The sequence below is a fragment of the Calonectris borealis genome, chromosome 1 (genome assembly GCF_964195595.1).
Source record: "Calonectris borealis chromosome 1, bCalBor7.hap1.2, whole genome shotgun sequence".
Classification (NCBI taxonomy): domain Eukaryota; kingdom Metazoa; phylum Chordata; class Aves; order Procellariiformes; family Procellariidae; genus Calonectris; species Calonectris borealis.
The window spans coordinates 23,244,545-23,264,732 of NC_134312.1; the positions used below are offsets into that span (position 1 = coordinate 23,244,545).

Below are 20,188 nucleotides of genomic sequence, written 5' to 3' on the forward strand. Positions count from 1 at the left end.
GAAACCTGTTACAATGCGGGTGATAACCAAGCAGTTGTATTCACCAACCTTTACAGGAGGAAAAGGAGGACAGCTCAGGCTGGTACCTTCAACAGAAATTTCTCAGTGAATCTCCTCCCTGCATCCCCCCAAAGTTGAGATAACCCCAAAATTTCAAATTCGGCTTTAGTAGGACAAAGAACTGATGTGAAGCCCTATTTTACTGCACCCAGCTTTTCTAATCGGTTTCGCTAGGCTTGGGTAAACTGCTTTTTGCTTTCTCTTGATCTCCCCAGGATGCAGCAGCCCTTGCCAAAAATAACTACGTTTTAATTTTCCCTCACAATTCCCTTGCACTGCGAGGTCTGCACTGTTTTAATGCTGTAGCATCACATATCCTTTTAATCCCTGCCTACACATTTTAACATTTCAAACACATGATTATTTATAAATGAAAAGCCACCAGGGTTTTGGTGAGGTAAAGTGGTTTAGTGGGGACTGAAACTGGGGAGGGGGAAGAGGGGAGGGTGAGTCATCATTTTTTGGTTTAATTCTTCACTCCTCCTCTGTTTTGGGCTTTGTTATTAGCAGTAGCGCTTATTCACTTTGAGCAGGGCCAAGACAGCAAACAAGTCCTCTGAATTTGAAAGCCAAACAATTCCAACTCCTAACTCAGCTGTGCACGCCTGCTCCAGGCTGTTCAATCCCTTGAGACCCCTTTTTGTAGCCTAAGCTTTTCCTTCCTTTAAGTGCCAACCCAGCGATGGCCTTTGGCTGGGATTTTGTCTGTTCCCACCTGCTCCTGCTAGAGGGAGAACAGACTGGGACGGAGTGACGCCATCCTTAAGTTTTGTGCCGTATTCAGGGCTGGGCATTGCCACACCGAACAGAGCAAACAGGTTACAAAAACTATTTGCACAGACAAAGCAAGGCACTTGAACACCACCACCGCTCCAACTAAAACACCACTTGGAAACAAGTTGCACTGCATACTGAAGGGGAGACAGCACTTGTTCAAAATCCCCTCTCCTTTTTGGTCGTTGCTCAACAGGGCAGAAAAAAATTTGTCCTCCAGCCCAATTATACCACTCTGCTGATGCTGTAACAAAAGCAGAAAGAGCCATGACAGAAATAACAAGGTAACCTGCATCTCTAATGGAAGCAACAGCAACAGCAGGAGGTAGAAAAATTAACACACCATTTTTCTTCCCACTTCAAGCACCCTCTCCCTGTCTAAACACTCCCTCTATACACACCTTCCTGCAAAAAAAAATCTCTAAAGACTAACCCTTCCAAGCCCATCTATACCTCATACCTTTTGCAGCTCCATTGAGAAAAAACCCTTTGCCTTAAGCTATGAGAGCTGGGCAGTGCAGGAGCCCGAGTCCAGCCTGGGAATTGACAGCAATCAAGTTTCAGCTCTAGGCTTTTTAGGGATCCTTAAGTTTGGAAAAAGCCTTAAGTGTGGATGCCTCAGGTTCAGCTGCCATACCCACGTTTCTGTACCAAAATACTTGCGCTTGGTTTCAAAAGTGTGAATACTCTCAAGCTCCAAGTATAATTTAGGACAACTAAGAATATGCAGAACCTCTGAGAATTAGACTAGTTATTTCAGTAAATTAACTAGGTAGCAACTGTGAAAATGCTGATGTTAGACAGTATTTCAGCTTCCTGGGCTATAAATGGATATAATTTTTACTTACCTGACAGGTGTGTCATGAGAATTAGCTAATATTGACACTTTGATCTTTAAAATGCTTTGCCAAGTATTAATTAAGGAAGGATCATTTTGCATTTAAAATAGCTAGTATTTTGAAGTTGAATTTGTCTCTATCCCTCTCCTAAAATGGTAAAGAATCTACTGTTTGTTTTTCTATGTATTCCCCAGGAGATTATTTCAGAGAAATATGAGGAAGACAGACTGACATCCAGACCTATGTTTCAAGGAAGATGAACAGGTACCTCTAAATAAAAAGCAGTGTTTTGTTGCAAGAATCTTCTCTCCTGTGGGTCTTGTAGCCAGACCTGTAGACTTAGGTCAAATGCTACTGAATGTAGGGAGAAAGGACACCCCCAACCCCCAAATAAACCACCTTTTTATAACTAACCTACTAGTATTTTTATAAGGCAGGTCTCAAAGTGGAAGTTCATAACATGTTGCAGATATTCAAGTACTGCATCTACTGGTAAAGCGTGGCCTCATTTCTCCATAGAGGGAAAGGTGCCCACAAATGGACAAAACTCTATTACAATTTCATCTGTAGCCAGTGATACGAAATACGTCCAAAGCTGCTTTTGTTAGATGGATCACCCATGCAGGCTGCTGCCAGAGAAAGATGGAGAGCCAAGGCTTGTCTGCGGAGCCAGCTCTCTCCCAGCCACTCTGCGCTCGGTAGTAAGGGCAGGACTTTCACCATGGGCACTCCTGTCACAAAGATCTAGCAGCAAAGGCATGACATTTGGCCTTTACATGGCCCGGTAAAAGTAAACCCAGATTAGAGGGAAATAAAAGATTGTACTTGATAGCATACGGGAAAACAGCAGCGTAAGTCTCCAAATAAGCTGCTCTGCACACCCCAGAGAGATTATTATGCAGGGCTTTCCTATGGTTGCTACTGCTGGTGGTTACAGCCTGCCTGGTATCACAGGCTACTCATGCTGGTAGTGCAGAGACATCATCTCTCCTGGAGCCGCAGTATTTTCCTTACTTGTCAGCCAGGCAACACAAGGAAGACAGAGCCAAAGGGAAAGAAACAAAGATGGGACACAGGTACTGGAAGAGATACCAGAAAGCACATGCATGAAGATAGATGCAACCCTTGCGTAGTCCCCCCAAACGCCCTTTAGGGTCTCAGAGTGACAACAGCAGAAATTCTGTGAGAACATTTTGCAAAGCCGACATCTCATTCTTGCCTGCTGCCCAAGACATGCAGAAGATACTGAATAAATGTTACACGATGTTTTGGTGACTTAAGTCCTATGATCTGAAGATGAGTCTTAGAGGTGATTCTGGGGACTCAAGTCTGATTGATTACCATATCTAGAAAATACCAGAATTAAATTTCCTTATGCGAATCCTTCACGATAGTCTCTATGATGGGAGACTTTTTCCCCTGTTCTCCTGCCTCATTTAATGCACAGCATAGATATTACTTAATGAACTAGCAACTTTTCAATATTTATTTTTCTCCTCATTATACAGTATGGCTCTATGCCTTATTTACCATGCTATCCAAATGCTGCTGAGAATTATTTATAGCATTCATGATATAGGAGACAAGTTCTTATAAACAACAATTAATTTTACAATACCCAGCAGGATCCTGAAACTAAAGTGGACATTTTTGGGATGGGCACTGTTTTTGAGCAACTGCGTTATAATTCTAGAAGTCTAACAAGCATCTCCGTAGACTTTCCAGAAAGAACCTGCCTACCAGCAAGCAGAGCTTAATGACAGCACGTGACATGACGTGGTCCTCACCCTTCACAAGGGCGTTTGAACCAGGCTATTTACTGTGCCAGTGCACGCATTTTACATAAGAAACACTGTTGAGAACAAAACACTCAACGCTACATTAAGAACTCGTTCCAGGGATCTCAGATTACAATATGTGCAGCGAGAACCTAATTTTGATATCTAATTAGGGCTGGGTGTTCTTTCCCCCACTGCCCTCCCCCGTGCACTTTCCTGCCTGTGCTCTACTTGACAGTGCCTGCTCCTGATTCCCTAAAGTACACACTCCCCTTCCTTCTCCTTGCAGTCACTGCCTCAAGATTTGATGTTTCATCAGTATAATGCAATACAATTAGCAGCTTATCATCTCCTCCAGTTCATTTCACATTTTCCTAGCCTTTCCCTACTTTTTAAGGGGAAAAAACTCCCTCACTCTCCCCATCTCCTCTCTCCTCTTCACCAGGTGAAGAAACACAGCAAATCAACATTTCACTGGATTCCTCCAGCATCCCAACTTGGGCTTTCAGCTCTATGAAAGGTCAGTCCAGAAGTTTGTGGGAAGAGAATGAGGAAGAGGAAGTTTCTGCAAGTTTATTCCACTTTCTGGCTTTATGGGTAACCAAAGCCAAAATCCTACCAGCTATCCTACCAAACCATTATAATGTATTCAAACCCAAGTTTCAGATTTAATTTTCAATTTTGACTAAACCAGAAATTTTTAATAAATATCTCTGGATGCGCTACACATCAAAATGGATGATTGTAAGAGAAGGTGCTGGATTTCATAGAATCATAGAATAGAATCATAGAATCATTAAGGTTGGTGACTCAACCACTTCCCTGGGCAGCCTGTTCCAAGGCCTGACCACTCTTTCAGTAAAGAAATTTCTCCTAATGTCCAATCTAAACCTCCCTTGGCGCAACTTGAGGCCATTTCCTCTTGTCCTATCGCTAGTTACTTGGGAGAAGAGACCAACACCCACCTCACTACAACCTCCTTTCAGGTAGTTGTAGAGCACGGTGAGGTCTCCCCTCAGCCTCCTCTTCTCCAGACTAAACAACCCCAGTTCCCTCAGCCGCTCCTCATAAGACTTGTGCTCCAGGCCCTTCACCAGCTTCGTTGCCCTCCTCTGGACACGCTCCAGCACCTCAATGTCCTTCTTGTCGTGAGGGGCCCAAAACTGAACACAGTAGTCGAGGTGCGGCCTCACCAGTGCCGAGTACAGGGGCACGATCACCTCCCTACTCCTGCTGGCCACACTATTTCTAATACAGGCCAGGATGCCATTGGCCTTCTTGGCCACCTGGGCACACTGCTGGCTCATGTTCAGCCGGCTGTCAACCAGCACCCCCAAGTCCTTTTCCTCTGGGCAGCTTTCCAGCCACTCTTCCCCAAGCCTGTAGCGTTGCCTGGGGTTGTTGTGGCCCAAGTGCAGGACCCAGCATCTCATACAGTTGGCCTCAGCCCATCGATCCAGCCTGTCCAGGTCCCTCTGCAGTGCCCTCCCACCCTCGAGCAGATCAACACTCCCGCCCAACTTGGTGTTGTCTGCAAACTTATTGAGGGAGCACTCGATCCCCTCGTCCAGATCATTGACAAAGATATTGAATAAGACTGGCCCCAAAACTGAGCCCTGGGGAACACCGCTCGTGACCAGCCGCCAACTGGATTTCATAGTTTCAGGGCTCTACCTCCAGTTTGTGAGTGACTGCAGGTAAAGCCACTGCTCCTCTCGATTCTTATTAAGTGCTTTGTTCCCTCTCTGGGGCTCTGCTGACTTTTTATATGAGAATGCCTCCATAGCCAGTTCTGTGATACAAAAACCAAAAGTAGATATGAAAAGGTATTTTCTTCTCTCCACATAAACTTGTTAATTTGGTGTTAATGCAAAAATCCCAGCCAACGTGAGGCAAATTAATTCTTGAAAATTATTCAAGTTTAGAAGGATAAATCTATAATTTTAATGTCAGATAGCTCAAGAGCCAGATCAAGAAGAAAGTTTCCATTTAGAAGCTCAGTCTACACATGCACAAAATTAAAATATCAGAAAAATAACATCTATTGGAGATCCTATTTATTTTTACATCAAGGACAAAGTGCTAGTATCCATCTCTCCACAAGGATGTGTTTATTCCTCTGCCAGTTTCATGACCAGCTAATAATCATGCTGTCAATAGTCTACTACTCAACTTCCTGAAATACAGCTCTACTTCATGTCTTTTATTTGTTTTCACATACATACATATATGAAATGACATTTTGACTGGGCAGATATCTTTTATAATTCAACCCATACTCAAATGGCGCTCTCCTGCTAAACAGGCACTTAAAAAACTACAAACAAAGAAAACCCAAATATTCTGCTTATTTCGCAAAAAATGGGAACTGAACGTAACAGTACCTCTTCCCAAGTTTCCCAGGAGAAACACTTGAAGATCGAGTTGGTGAGAATAATGTGAAAGTAACTCAAGAACAGCTTTTACATGTACAAACTCGTCACACACACATGGAATTACTCAAGAAGTGCCACTGGCCTGAACAAGGTCAGTCGAGATGTACTTTTAGGACCCTGAGGCAACTAAAGTGACTGCTTCCAGTAAATGCCTTCAAACTTTGTTTTGTTTTGTTCAACACACACCAGAAGGTTTCAAGGATTTGGTTTTATGTCTTATATGCCTATATAGGTTTCAAACTGGGCCAGATACCAGTAACGTAGAGAGCAATGCACAGCCTAGTCTGTAAATTTTTAGCTTCGGTACAATGTTGTCAAACCTGAGGATCTTCATTTCAAGCAACCCCGTATCAGTAGACAATTCTATATAAACCAGACAACGTTTTGCAATGTTCCTGCAGTATCTCATTGTTTCAGTACTATTGGTCAGTCAGTAATTTTAGAAGAGAAGTTTATAAAAGCCCAAAGGCTAAAATTAAAACTCCTCCAGCTTGTTAGACATTTAAGACAGGATCACCGTCCTATTTGACATCTAAGTCATGAATTCTGTACTTTATCCAGCATTTGGAAAGGCTTAGTTGACTGCTTCCAAAATCATCAGCCAGGCTCTGGGAAATGGAAGGTGAGATCGTGGGAAAGATGTAATATGAAAAAATACTGGAACGAATCCGTGGAAGCTAGAAGTTCATGACTATCGCTACCCTGCACACCAGAGCCACTCAAAGCCTCCTGGGGTATGACTTGCAGAGATATGGCTTTGCTTCACACACAAATATGTACATATATATACACATGTGCATGCACACAGTTAGGGAGTTAACATTATTATGAAATACAGCTAGGGAAAGCAATTACTTTAAGAAAAATAATGGGGTATTCACCAGCAAAGTAACAGTTTCAAAAGGGTCTAGAAAATGAACCAAAGCTCTTATTGTTAGAGAACTATTGACTCCAGGTTTGAAAAAGTGACCTCAAGTGAGCAATGATGCACTTAGCCTGGAACTTGCAGCCGCTGTATTTCACTCTAAATTGAATTGCCAATCCACAGTGCAATCATCTTCTACTATAAACTCACATCTTTGGGGCAAGTATACAGAAAAATACTATATGGTGGCTGCATTATTCCAGGTTGGACTAAACTCCTCTGGAAATAGAAAATATGTCCGCATTATAGAATGTAAGGATCCCCATGGGTATTTATACAGCGGTAGTGTTTTTTTTTTTTCTTTTAAGGGCACTTATTAACAACTTCATGTTGACATTTTTCCTGCGAACAGTTCATAAGCATGCAAATAACTAATAGCACGTGGCACCATTAAGAGCATTTAGGTACCTATAGCCTACAGACCCATAGTGAAAAAAACATGTAATAGACATTTTATACCTCACACACATATGCACAATGATCAGATCCAGCATTCTCGCCATACTAAAAGTGGTCTTTTTGGTAAATTAGGCTGCCAATTTAGCATGATTTAGAATGTCACCAATGTCAATGGTTTGCAAACATAAATAATTGACACATGCTGTGAAATACTTACATTCACTTTTCCACTAAGTCTTCTTCACTATAATCAAGTTATTTTCCAGGACAGTGTTTAATCTTCTTACTAAATAAAAGAAGACAGCAATTAAAAATATATTCATATGCATTAAGCTATGCTCAATCACCTTAAATTTATGAACTTTAAAATACTGATTTAAGATCGTCTATAGTGTCCCATAAACTTGTAATTTGTTTATATATAGTCAATTTTATTACATTTTAAACACAACTTTAGCACACCATAACTTTCAATCCTGAAGCTAAATGGGGCAATGTTCTGTATTTCAATAGCTGCTCGGATAATAAATCAGATGGACAGTTGCTCACAGATGTACAACTAATTACTGAAGAACTGAGCGCTGAACTGATATATTACCAGAAAGAATGCCTGGCATTACAGATGGGGTATTGTATGATTTGGCACTCCTCTAGCTAGAGCTTGAACACGCTCTTATCAATGGCAGTGCTCAGCACCTCCCACGATCAAACATTTAAGAATGGAAGAGAAACAATGTCTGTCCCTCTAGGGAAGGATAAAATACCATCTGATATTCTTCAACATCACTGTATACGCCAAAACATGATAAAAAAGGGTTCATGTAGATTGTTCAACACGAATGTGAAGATAACAACTGTCCTTGAAAAAATATCCCAGTCAATAGACGTAGTGAATGCTGAATGCCCCAACCTCTTTCTTTCACACAGTTATTTCTCAGTTACTTTTTAGCAAAGCATGTGATGCCCACTCAAACAGTTTGCATTGAATGCCGACGCACGCGCTAAAAGATCACTGCATGGCAGTTTCCAGGTGAGAGAGACCCGAACACCTGGCAAAATCCGCCACCTTTTCTCCAAAGCCATCTCATCTCGGCTGAACCTGACTTTGAGACTTGGGTAACACTGGCTCCCCAGGGAGGTAAGACACAAACATCAGCAGGGCTTTTATTTTCCCTTCCTGTTCCTTAGGACTGCCCAGTACTAAACCAAGTTTATTTTGTTAATGTTCGATGGGATTTAATTTCTTGTTTGCATTCCCTGTATTTAGTTGCTGTGGTAACACGTTCTTTAAGACTATGTATGTTCATCTCCTCCCAGGGAAAAGCTGTTTGAGGGAACCTGCACCCTCACCAAGTGGAGGATGCACATGGATACTCAGCAAAATCGTGAGATGAGGGACATTGGAGAAAAGCTGGGTGAGATATTTAGACCACAGCTGCATGATACGGCCTAACTGGAGAGTGTAAGCTTGGATTGGGACTGAGAGAAGTCATAGGAGGGGAGTGTAAGTAAAGCAGCCAACCCAAGAGACAGACAGACAAAAATTTTAGACTTTAGGACGAAGGGAAAGGGTAGATTTCTTTCTTTGTCTTACTGACTGTCGTGGTTTAACCTCGCAGGTAGCCAAATACCATGCAGCTGCTCGCTCACTCCCCACCCTCCCCCCCCCCCCCCCAAAGTGGTACGGGGAGATAATCGGAAGGGTAAGAGTGAGAAAAACTCGTGGGTTGAGATAAAGACAGTTTAATAGAACAGAAAAGGGAAAATAATAATAATAATGACAGAATATACAAAATGAGTGATGCACAATGCAATTGCTTACCACCTGCACTGACCGATAACCAAGTAGCGATCGCTACTTCCTGGATCACGCCTACCATTCATATACTGAGCATGACGTCATATGGTATGGAATACCCCATTGGCCAGCTGGGCTGGCTGTCCTGGCTGTGCTCCCTCCCATCCTCTGCCTGGTAGCACGGAAACTGTCCTTGACAGGGCACTTAGCAACAACTGAAAACATCAGTGTGTTATCAACATTCTTCTCATACTAAATCCAAAACACAGCACTAGGAAGAAATTTAACCCTATCCCAGCCGAAACCAGGACACTGAAAAAGGGAAAAACAGATCTGGTGCAACTTAAGCATATAAAAGAAAAGGAAACACAGAAGCAAAAGGAAGTGCAAAGGAATGTGAAAGATCCACATCCTTGGATGTCAACCACAGCCAAGAAGGAAGGAGGTGGAGGTAGTCAGCAAGGAAACAAGACTTCATCCCGCTGAAGAGTTCACTTTTTATGTCCATGTCACCCCTCTCCTTTAGAGCAGTTTTGCAAGCATTACTGATCAGTGATTTAGGCACATCTTGCACAGTTGGTTCATGTCTCAACTTTGCAGACGCAACAACTGAAGTGCATGGAAATTAGTATTTGGCTGAGCCTGGAAAAGGAATTGAATGCTGTCAGCCCTGATTGTTGTGTCCAGCCACTTATACCCCCAGTAATAAAGGTATGTCCCCTGCTAATAATATCAGAAATTTATTTATTGGGAAAACAGGTTCAACTATAACCTAGGAAGTGGGAGAGGACACGGACTACTTACGTGTCAGATCTTACGTGGGTACACTAGGCATTTTAGTCTGTAGTTGGTAATCAGCCGTGCCAAAGAATGATGCTACCAAACTGTACTCAATTTTCTGTATTATAAAATAGAAAGCCTTTTTCATAAGAGGCTTGGGACACGAGCCAGGAATCTCACTCACTGTCTCCCTATTTATTCAGACTGAGTCATCAGATTTTCCAGGTTTCCCCACTCAAATGGCACGCTGCTTTGGCTAGGTTTAGATGGACACAGGTGATACCATCTGCTGCAAGGCTTCCTGGTTTTGTTTGGTTTTGTTTTTTCCTTTTACCTCCTGCTCATAGCATAACAGCTCTTTTTCAGTTATCTTACACTGGAACACCATGAGGAACTGGTATTTCATGGTATGGGTTTGACCAGCTGGCTAGTCAAAATGGACTGCTTGAACTAAAAGAACTAAAATACACATCGCTATCACAGGTTCTCTGACAGCTGGAGGCTCTTGCAGACTGACCTGAAGTTAAAAGTACTTAGATGACATAGGGGAGTTGTTCTTTAAAGATGACAGAAACCATGAGCACAAACAGAGCAAGCGGGTAGGGGGATGCTCACACAAGCTAACTCCAGTCTAACAAGATTGATCTTCCTGTTTCTTCTCTCTCCACTGGCTTGACAGAGGGTCCTGCCATGAATCACCTTCTGGAGGAAGAATCAATCTTCCTTGAGCTGCTTTTCGGAGGAGACTCCCTCTCCCCTCCATAACCTGCAGAGGACAGTAGGGAGATTACTGCCATTCGACTACGTTTAGCTCTTATCCTGTCCTACCCCAATCTGAACACCCTTAACTGCTCACACCATAATGACACAATTTCTGCCTTCCAAATCAAAATACTCCTTTAGGACGAAAGGACGAGGACCACCATGGACATACGTAGTTAAGATCATCAGGACAGGTCAATAACCCAGCACAGACAGGACAACCATAAACAACTTCCCCATCCCGCAAACGCCCTCTCCCTCATCAGGCAGCTGCGCCTCTGTATTTAGGGTGAATGTCTCACACACCATCATTTCAAAAAGATGATAAACTCAGGCTGATCGGTTGCGTCCAAGTGCAAAATTTTGCAAGTGGATAACGCGCTGCCCCAGCACTGCGGCTGCTGGGGGGATCGCGGCTTCCGAAAGCTGCAAGGAACAAAGCGCGGCACTCGTCCAGCAGCGCCTAAAACCAATGCTGCCGTAAGTACAAGTAAGAACATATGGAGTGCTTTTTTTTTGTTTGTTTGCTTCTAGAGCTAAAAACAGATCATAAACCACATTTCTTTGAGGGAGGTTTTTGTTTGTTTGTTAGAAAGGGCAGGCACTGGGTCAGGGGTATAAAGTTGTACTATCCGGTTCCCAGACACAGAGCTTATTCCCCCGAGCCTTCAGCTATATGTAACATATGGAGCAGATACTTTTCATATAGGCTTTTATACGCCCATGGAACTTTTATCTGGCTGTTGAGCTAACAAGCATGGTGCACTCGATAGGACGGAGCACATAGGATAACACTACATACTGCTTTTTTGAGCTTAATTTTGAAAACGGATCGTCACATTTCAGTGCTGGGAAGGCTATGTTACAACACTGAGATCATGTCCATATGGAAAGAGGATATAGAATTTACTATTAAAAACTTTAGGGTGATAACAAATGTCAGCTTAAGACTCTAAACATTGCAGTGTATTTACATCTCTAATTAACTCTGTATCAGACTACTACACTCCAGTATCTGGCCAATGTTGTGTCTTCCCTCACCTTCAGCTCTCCAGCTTACGTTGCTCTTGGTCATCTCCATTCTGCCCTCTCCAACTCCTTGATCTCAGAGACACCTGCTCCTCTTCTAGCACATGAACTCCAGAGTTTTATTACTGACTTCCCTTCTGTCTCCTCCGCTTGGCTACCTCTGGCTTAGTATCCTCTTTGTCTTGAAGATGCTCAACATAGCTCTACCTTCAATACACTTAAATCTGATACTGCTTAAACTCTTTTTTTTTGCTTTGGTTTCCAGTCAATCCCACATCCTTTTGACCTCAATTTTATGCACTATGAAAAGACCTTGACCAACTCTGTGCAAAAATTAACAGAATATTAAAATAATAATGGAAGTGTTTAATATTGCTGGATATATCTCAAAAGGACAACCGCTTTCACTCAGCCCTTTCATTTTGCTCTTCCTGTAGTTTGCAGCTCAAAAAGAACAAAAAATTTAAAAAAAAAAAAAAAAGAAAAAGGAAAAACCCACACATGCTGTGTGAGTAAGGATACCAAAAAATTGTATCCATAAGTTTTAAGCCTTTACAGAAAAAACTATTTTAGAAAGATCGTCAACTATGAGGCATAAACATGGTGCCTGACAGTGAGCTGTAATACGAAGAATTTTACTGGCACACACTTCGGATGGCCAATGTAACTCATGGTGTTTTTGGTTGCAAATTAACACCATTGTCCTAAACTCATACCAGAAAAGCCATGCTACACAGTAATTTAAACTATATTAGTTATCTGTGAATGCTAAAATAGCAAATAGGAGAGGCAGACTTTTAGCACAGCAATGGTTGTACTTTTTTTTTTGTCATGAAAATGAAACTTTACAAATCAGATGTAAAAATGAACTCCAGGTTGTCTTTAGTTTAAGCACACCTGCAGTGACCCTGGCTAGTCTATGCGACAAGCTCAACACCACATGCAAGTCGGAGATCAGAAATTTTCTATGTGTTAGGTGAATCAATACACATTAGAGATATCTCCATATATTTATTTTTTATCTCCAACTTGAGTTCCAGGGAGTTAAGGTGATAAATTCAAATCATAAACAGTACAGTCTATGCCCATGACTTTTCAAATGCCATTTGGCAAATTGTTTCAAAATGAATCCTCTGAGAAGTAACTTATATCACAGCACAGGAGTTTTCCACATGCTGGTGTAGGTGTCTCATCAAACCTGGTAGTTTCTCTGTACACAGTACAGCCAAAGGAAGAAGGTAGGCTCTTCCAGAAGGCAATGGAAACTGGGTTTCTTTCTCTTACTATTGGCTAGAGAGGCATCCCAGTTGCTCATGTTAGGAGTCTGATCTGTTGAAGTGAATATCCTCATTACGTAATGGAATAACATCTTCTTAATTTTGTGCCCTCTGGCTAAAAAAGATTCAGAAGTTAGTGACAAACTCATCAATGTCTTTACTCTGATATACTCTGCATAAACATAGAAAGACAGTAAAGAATCTCTCTTTAGTAGCTTAGCAAGGTCTTTTCAGTCCTTAAGATGACCACACGCAGACTTTCAACAGCTGTCTTATTGGCCTTTTCATCAAGCACTTTGCTTTCTCCACATCTCTCAGGAAACCAGTCTGGACTTCTCGGAAAGTTGCCGAGGCAGATCTTTCATTTCTAACTCACACAGCTTCCCAAGCAATAAAGGCTGCCTGCAAGCAGGAAGCCAGTCTCTGACTGTTAAGTAAAAACTTGCCACTTATATTCTAGCTGAAGGTTAATCATCAAGTAGTTTACAAAACACGTGCTACTTTGGAGACCAAAGATGAAATCCTACGGTCACTGAAGTGAGAGTTTCCACAAGGCCAGAATTGCTGTCCTGAACGTGCATGTGTGCGTCAGCGCGTTCACACAGGAAAAGGCTACAGGAGCAACCAACACGGCCTTAGCAAAGCCAGAAACCACTCACACTTCCACTTGGGTGAGCCTGTGTATTTAACTAGCCTTGCTCAGTTAAAATACATTTGTATGTATCTACCTTTGAAGAGCGCACCATGCTCAAGGTCCCAAACAGACAAGCCTTTATTGTCCAAGGGGCAGAGCGTAAAACAAATGCAAATGCTCTCTGTGCTTACTGTTATTCTCTTGGCTGGCTTTAGACAGCACTTTTTCAGCATGTGAGGACACCAAATTTTTCTCTGAAGCCTCCCCCCTTGCTCTGACATCAAACGGGGCCGAGGCCAGCCGCCGTGACACACTGTCTCCATGCAAGGGGCCTATTTGTGCAACCCGGTGGTCTCCCAGCAATGCAAGATGCTCCCCACATCACGAGCATCACCTAGTGCAGGTGACAGGAGAGAGACCACTGCTACACAGCAGAACAAAGTTTACTCTTAGTTTTCCAGGAATTCAACATAATACTGGCACAGCCAAATTTTTAAATTACCCAAAATTCAAAATTACCCAACGTTCACAAGATCCCTTCACTTTCCTATTCCTTCAAAGTCCTAAAATGATATTGCTATTTCCCTCTGTTCTAAATTCTCAGATAATCCTTTTTTTTTTTTTCTCCTTTGGCTTCTGAGGGCTGGGGAAGAGAAGCAGCATAGGAAGAGGTATATTGGAGAATGAAGCAGACTGCCATCTATGTTTCTGCTGACTGTAAAAACCAGTATAAACACAGATCAGTTAGACTAGTTTGCATTCACCAGCAGTTTTCAAAGTACTGAAGCAGCTCAATCATTTCAAAATACCAATAAGTATTTAACTGACAAGAATTATTAGGAATGTCGTGTTATTCTGGCGATGTGCAGACTTACAGGTAGCTCTACGCTTGCCATAAAATAATCTACAGCTGCTGCTTTGGCTTAAAACAATCCCAGCAAAACCAACCACCCCTCCTTCACAAAACACAGCTGTTAACTACTAACTGAAGAACACAAAAATTCACCAAAATTGTCCTACGACCATTACTGTTCAATCAAGGTAAATTGTGCGACATCCAAGGACACTGCTTCAGAGCCTCCCACCTCAAAAATCAGTATCTGCTATATTACATTCCCCCTTTCATCTTCATGTCATTGAAGGCATTCCACAGGCAGTTTTATTTCTGAGAGCAGTGATTTTCAATCGATCTGCTCTGGCCTGGATTTGAAATAGGATACCACATGAAATTGGATCCTGGGAGCCTCAAAACATGCCCAGGCTTGCACAGGAGGTTAAACAAAAAGAAAAAGAAGTTTTTTTTAAACACAGGGTGCTAGTAAAACTGATTTTAAAGTGCTCTCCATTTCTCTCAACTGGAAGTAATATATTACCTCTATAAAGTCTTTTATATCAAGCTCTTGAAAGTCTTTATTATTTATACAGTGGCATTGGTGCACACCTCGCCTTAGAAATATGCATTTTAATAGTCCACCAAAGCGATCCAAACCACCATGATAATTAAGACTGCTTTAAAATTGGCTTCACTACCTTTCTCCGTACATCTGCCAAGCTACGGCCCAGTCCTGCAGTCTCTTCATCACGTAGTCAGTGGGAGTACTCGCGCAACAATTTGAAGGTTTGCTCCCTACATTACAAAACGCAGCCTGCCTTACTGGAAAAAGGAGCAGGCAGGACAGTGGGAGCGCGAAAAAAGAGAGCAAAAAATGCTAAGTGTAGGAAGGTAAAAAGGAAAAAAGATTGTTAAATGCGGAATGCGGCACGGATGAGAGATTAAGTGACAAAAGGAGATAACAGCAAAGGATGGTGTGGAAAACAAGAGGAAAAGCATAAAAGGATGGAGAGCTTATCCTGGACACTGTAGGGCTTTAAATGCATTTGCAAGACATTGAACAGAGAAGAAAGTGCAGGAGGAACAGTTAGAGATAGCAAATTGGAGTGGAGAGCCAAGAGCTTTATTTTTAATTTTTATTTAAAAAGTAAAAATCACCCAAGGTTCACTTTCCACTCCTTTTTCGTCCCCCGCTGGGTCACCAATTCCTCTGGAGCAGAGTACGAGACGCTGTGAGGACTCCTGGCATGGCGAGCCAGGGGAGCCTTGCCAGAGCCCAGATGGGAGGATTGGTGAAGTTTTAGGTGTCTCCTTTGATTGCAACTAATTTTTCCCAGGATAGCCCGTTGCACTGCAAATTTTGTTTCTTTTTTTTGCTTCTCAAAGTGCAAAAAGGAACCACTGCAAAGCCCAGTTTGAAGTTTGAGTGAAATTTCATCTTCCCCACTGAGTGTAAAAATCAGAACCTTCTCATTAATACAACAGTGGCCTGGCTGTGCCTCTTGCTGGCCAGATCAGAAAGCATCACAGCAATCCAAGTTTAAATACCAGGGATGTCTCATTTGTCCATCAAAACCAAGGAACAAGGCAACTCTGCCTAATTATCAGCAATATAAGAACACTGCCCTCCTTCAAATCAGGCAGAAGGGCTCTTCTCGTCTTCAGTGCCTCTCAGGGAATCAGCCTGATCCCCCCCGACTCCCCCTTGCTTCCTCCGTGAGCTGTCTTCCTAATCTGGAATCCTTCAGAGCTGGGAACCGGACCCCCTGCCTTGATTCCCATCATCTGCACCGATTTATGTTAGCAAGCCAGGCCAGCTGGCCGCCTGCACACCCAAGGAGCCCATACACTTTGATACTGTGCCCTTTTTAAAAAAAAAAAACAAACCCAACCCGAAAAAAGCAATACAGTCCAGCAGAGCTTTGCCTGCCAGGTTAAAACTTGCTCCTTGCCCTGTGAGCTTAACCTACCTGCTGCTGCTGAGCACAGATACTTCCCCAGGTGTAGCTGCTCTTCTGGTGGGCGAACCCCTCTTCTGCAAATAATTCAAAGGTATTTCTAGGCTGTGGGAAGGGTGCAGGCTTATTGTTTCTACTTCACTAGGAAAGATACATATGTTGGGGTTTTTTTCAAAAAAGAAACCATTCCAAACTGCGATAGGCGCTGGGCTCGGGCTGATACTGCCCTATCTTGCAGAGCAAGTCACAGCGGGTTCTGTAATCACGGGCTCTGCAAACACTGATTTTACCCCCCCTCCACGGGACCTTAACTCGCCCGGCGTTGCCGAGCAGAGGACGCCTGCGTTTGCAGCCGCTGGCATCCACAGGGAGCGGCCGGGCAAAACCCAGCTGGTCCGACCAACTTTAGTCCTTCCCTGGCTAACAACCTGCTCTTTTTTTGTTTGTTTTTTTTTTTTTTTTTCAGGAAACCTCTTTCTTTCATGTTTACACGGGGCACGAGCTACGGGAAAAAGTGCTTGTTGTTCAGTTCAAGCACTTTTTTTTCCGCCAGCAGAGGAAACTGCGTTTGGATCCACACGAAGGGAAAGGCAATATTTATAAAGGAAGTTCCCACACTTCCTTTTCAAACAAATCACTCCTGGCCAGTTTTGCCGTTACAGACCTACCGTAAAGTGGCGGGTGTGTGTGTGTAAAAAAGCATCGAGCATATTATTTCCTTTTAAAGTCACTTGCCTCTGAAAAGGCAGCTTCCAGAGAGGAAAGAGTTAAGCACTCAGGACAAACTGTCAAGTTTTCAGTAACTAATTTACTCTTCCTGTAGGCCTGGAGGAAATCCACAGCCGCCACAAATATTCCTTGCTCGTTTCAATACTACTCTTTGTGAAATGGATTTTAATGGCCAAGCAAAGCGATCCAAACCGCAGATGTAATTAAAGCCGCTGAAATTGCCTCCACGAAAGGCTGGGAAGCGCCCCGTGCCCCGTCTGGGGGCGGCCGCCGCGGCGCAGGCCGGGCAGGCCGGCGGTGACACCGGGAGGCCTCGTCCTCACCCTCACCCTCGCCGCGGCACGCCGTGTCGCGGCTGGCAGGACGGACCCCGCTCGCTGCGAGGGCGACAGGGGTTTTAAAGGGTGGGGATGTGTGGCAGGAGACGGACAGAGAGCCACCAGCTCCCTGCCGCCGGCGCTGGCAGCTGGCTGTGCTGCCGGTGACCTGCGCCAGCCGGTGCGGGACCTCCGCGGAGGGGATGCTGCGCCGGTCTGGGGAGCATTTGCTCTCGCCCTGTTTCCACCTCAGGCCCTGCTCGCTGGGTTATAAAGCAGGTCAGGGCGCTACCGCTCCGCCACCGCAAGCCCACTTGTTTGTAACGCTGCAGTGTTAAAAACCTCTCTCATCCATGGGAGAACTGTCTTTGACAAGCAATATTTCCCTCCACACACAGCCGTTAAAGTCTGCAACACCAGCGTAGGAAGCAGAGAGATTTTTCTGACAATTCACAGTAAATCAGCTTCCTATTTGAACCTACATACCTTAATTTCTTCTGCGGTGAGTCAAACCACTAGTCTGCCTGAAAGGTCAGTAGTCCCCTGGTATTGAAACCTCTATTAGATCCATACCCAGCAAAGGAAGAACAAAGTTTTCCCAAAACTGCTATCCAAAGCATGGGAGGATGGAAAACCAGATCAGCATACCTGGCTGAAAATAGTTCTTGAGATAAAAGATGCGATTGCTTTGGCACTAACTTCTCCCTCCTCCTTCCCTCCCCTCCTCTGCCACGCTGAGGTGTGAAAGGCTTAGGAAACTCCCTGTCCCTACTCCGCATTTTTTTCCGTGTTTAATTTTAGATTAGAACACAATTGGATTGGGACTTGATTAACCTTTCATCCAAAGACAATCCTGCACCTTTGAGCTACTAATTTCATTTGATAACAGCTGCAGAAAACTAACTCCATATTTTTGAAGTTAAATCATTGCCAAATTCTGTTTTCAAGTGCCAGTTGCCCAGAATAAAGCTAAAGAACTTCCCAAAACAATTATATTTAAATTATTAATTAAAAGCACTTGGAATATTATGATTAAAATCAATTAGTTTATGCAAAGAGATCTACAACCCGAAACAGAGTTACAGCAAAAGAAATTCATCGGCTGATGAATAATTAATACAGCTCTTCATTTGTTTCACCTCATGCACCAAGTAGCACAAAAGAAAAATCATTAATATGAGTGGATCGCAGAGCTAACGGAGATCATTACATATTTATAATCACTGAACTGTTTAAGTGGAAAGTTTGCAGGGCAAAAAAAAACCCTGCAATATTAGGTTCAGAACAAACTAAACCCCACAATTTTGTCCATCTGGACAAAGGATGAAACAACAGAGGAAAGAAAAGCAGAGCTGCCTATTAGGCTTGTTTGCTGCAGGTAAGCAGCAAGATCGTCAGCTGCAAGAAGCGAGGTGCTTCTCTGAAACCTCTGTCTTCAGACCCGCGAGTAAGATTCATGAAAGCAGCTGGCCTGACTGCCCTCCTGCTTCTGGAAGAACACCATGGCTTGGCCAATTACCTCCATGTGCTTACCATGAAGGCATGTGCTTTTACATCCACGCACGCACTTTTTCCTCTCAGCCGCCGAAAGAAGCATTCTTCTAGTCTGACATGCCACAGGTCCCATGGCAAAACACATTTCTGCTTTAAAAAACAGTGGGTTTTGGTAAACAATGCACAGATTTCCTGGGGATTACCGGAACTACATACCTCTTGTTAAACAGTGCTCCGGTAACATAAGATGATGTCAACGGAACAACAGAGCAAATCATTCATTGCTGCACAACTGAAAACCTAGCATGTGTTAATTTATAACATTCCTTAACTCAATTATTTGGGTTGGAGGGGGTGGGAATCAGTGGGGTAAAACACAAGCAAACAGGTCGCTGTCATGTCGCTGGTCTGACGCTACTGCACTTTCATCCTACTTAACCATTTCTCTCCAGCTAAACCTTTACACCATTAAAAAAAAAAAAATGGGATTTGTACACGTTTGTTTTTATTTTCAAAAGGACTCAGAGTATCTCTCCAAAGAAATGTCAGAGATTAAAAAAGTAACCGTGGTGGGAGAACATTCATTGCCTTTTAAATGTTGAATTACAGCAGAGAAGTTAAGAAATGAGGTAGGTGTTTTATCAAAGAGCTTCCTGCATGCTCTGTTACCAGCTCCTCTGCATGAGGCAACAACAGGGATATTTTCACACTGTGAAAACACTTACTTTGCAACACATTTCTGCTCCAAATGGGAAGCTCACCTGCCTCTCTCAATACGCAACATACCTTCTCCTTCCCTCATTACTCTTGTTGCCCTTTTTTTTGGTGCTTTTCCCCATAGCCTTCTCTATGTCCCGTCTGCTGAAAACAGAGAGAGTGCAGCCAGTAACATTAGACTTGAACTTTCTACCTCCTGACATTAGCGGACTCAAAAAACTAGACAAAACAAGCTGTCCCATTTCTAGACATTGTCTGTGCACTGATCTCAGAATCGAAACTCTTTCTGGTCATGAATGATAAACGATGCAACTTCCTCCATAATAAACGATGCAACTTTCTCCAAACAAAGCTTAGCCAAGTGTGTCATGCAAAGCCTGCCTTGCCTTGCCTGGGACTGTCTCGTACATGGATAAAGTACAGCCATGAAACTCATGTTCCGTTCTGAGGGCAACTGTGGCTCTGCACAGAGAGCCCCAGAAAAGTACCATTTGTCTAGTATTGTTTTATGGCTAATCGCCCCTGCCTCTCGGCTAACACTAAAGCAGTTACGTGGCTTACAGAAGTGGTTTGTCGCTGCTAACCTGGGAGTATCTGCCCCTCGCCGCATGGCGCAGTGTGGACAGCCTTAGAGAAACAGGGCTCCAGTTC

The 20,188-nt window shown here is 43.2% G+C and overlaps 1 protein-coding gene across 1 annotated transcript in view; it reads right to left on the minus strand.

The window, feature by feature from the left end:
* PLXNB2 (plexin B2) overlaps positions 1 to 20,188 on the minus strand; it is a 259,107-nt gene that overhangs the window by 110,862 nt on the left and 128,057 nt on the right. Inside the window, exon 4 of the mRNA XM_075146634.1 lies at positions 7,428 to 7,496. Coding sequence (XP_075002735.1) covers positions 7,428 to 7,429 — 2 coding nt within the window. The 5' untranslated portion in view covers positions 7,430 to 7,496. The remainder of the gene's footprint in view (positions 1 to 7,427; positions 7,497 to 20,188) is intronic.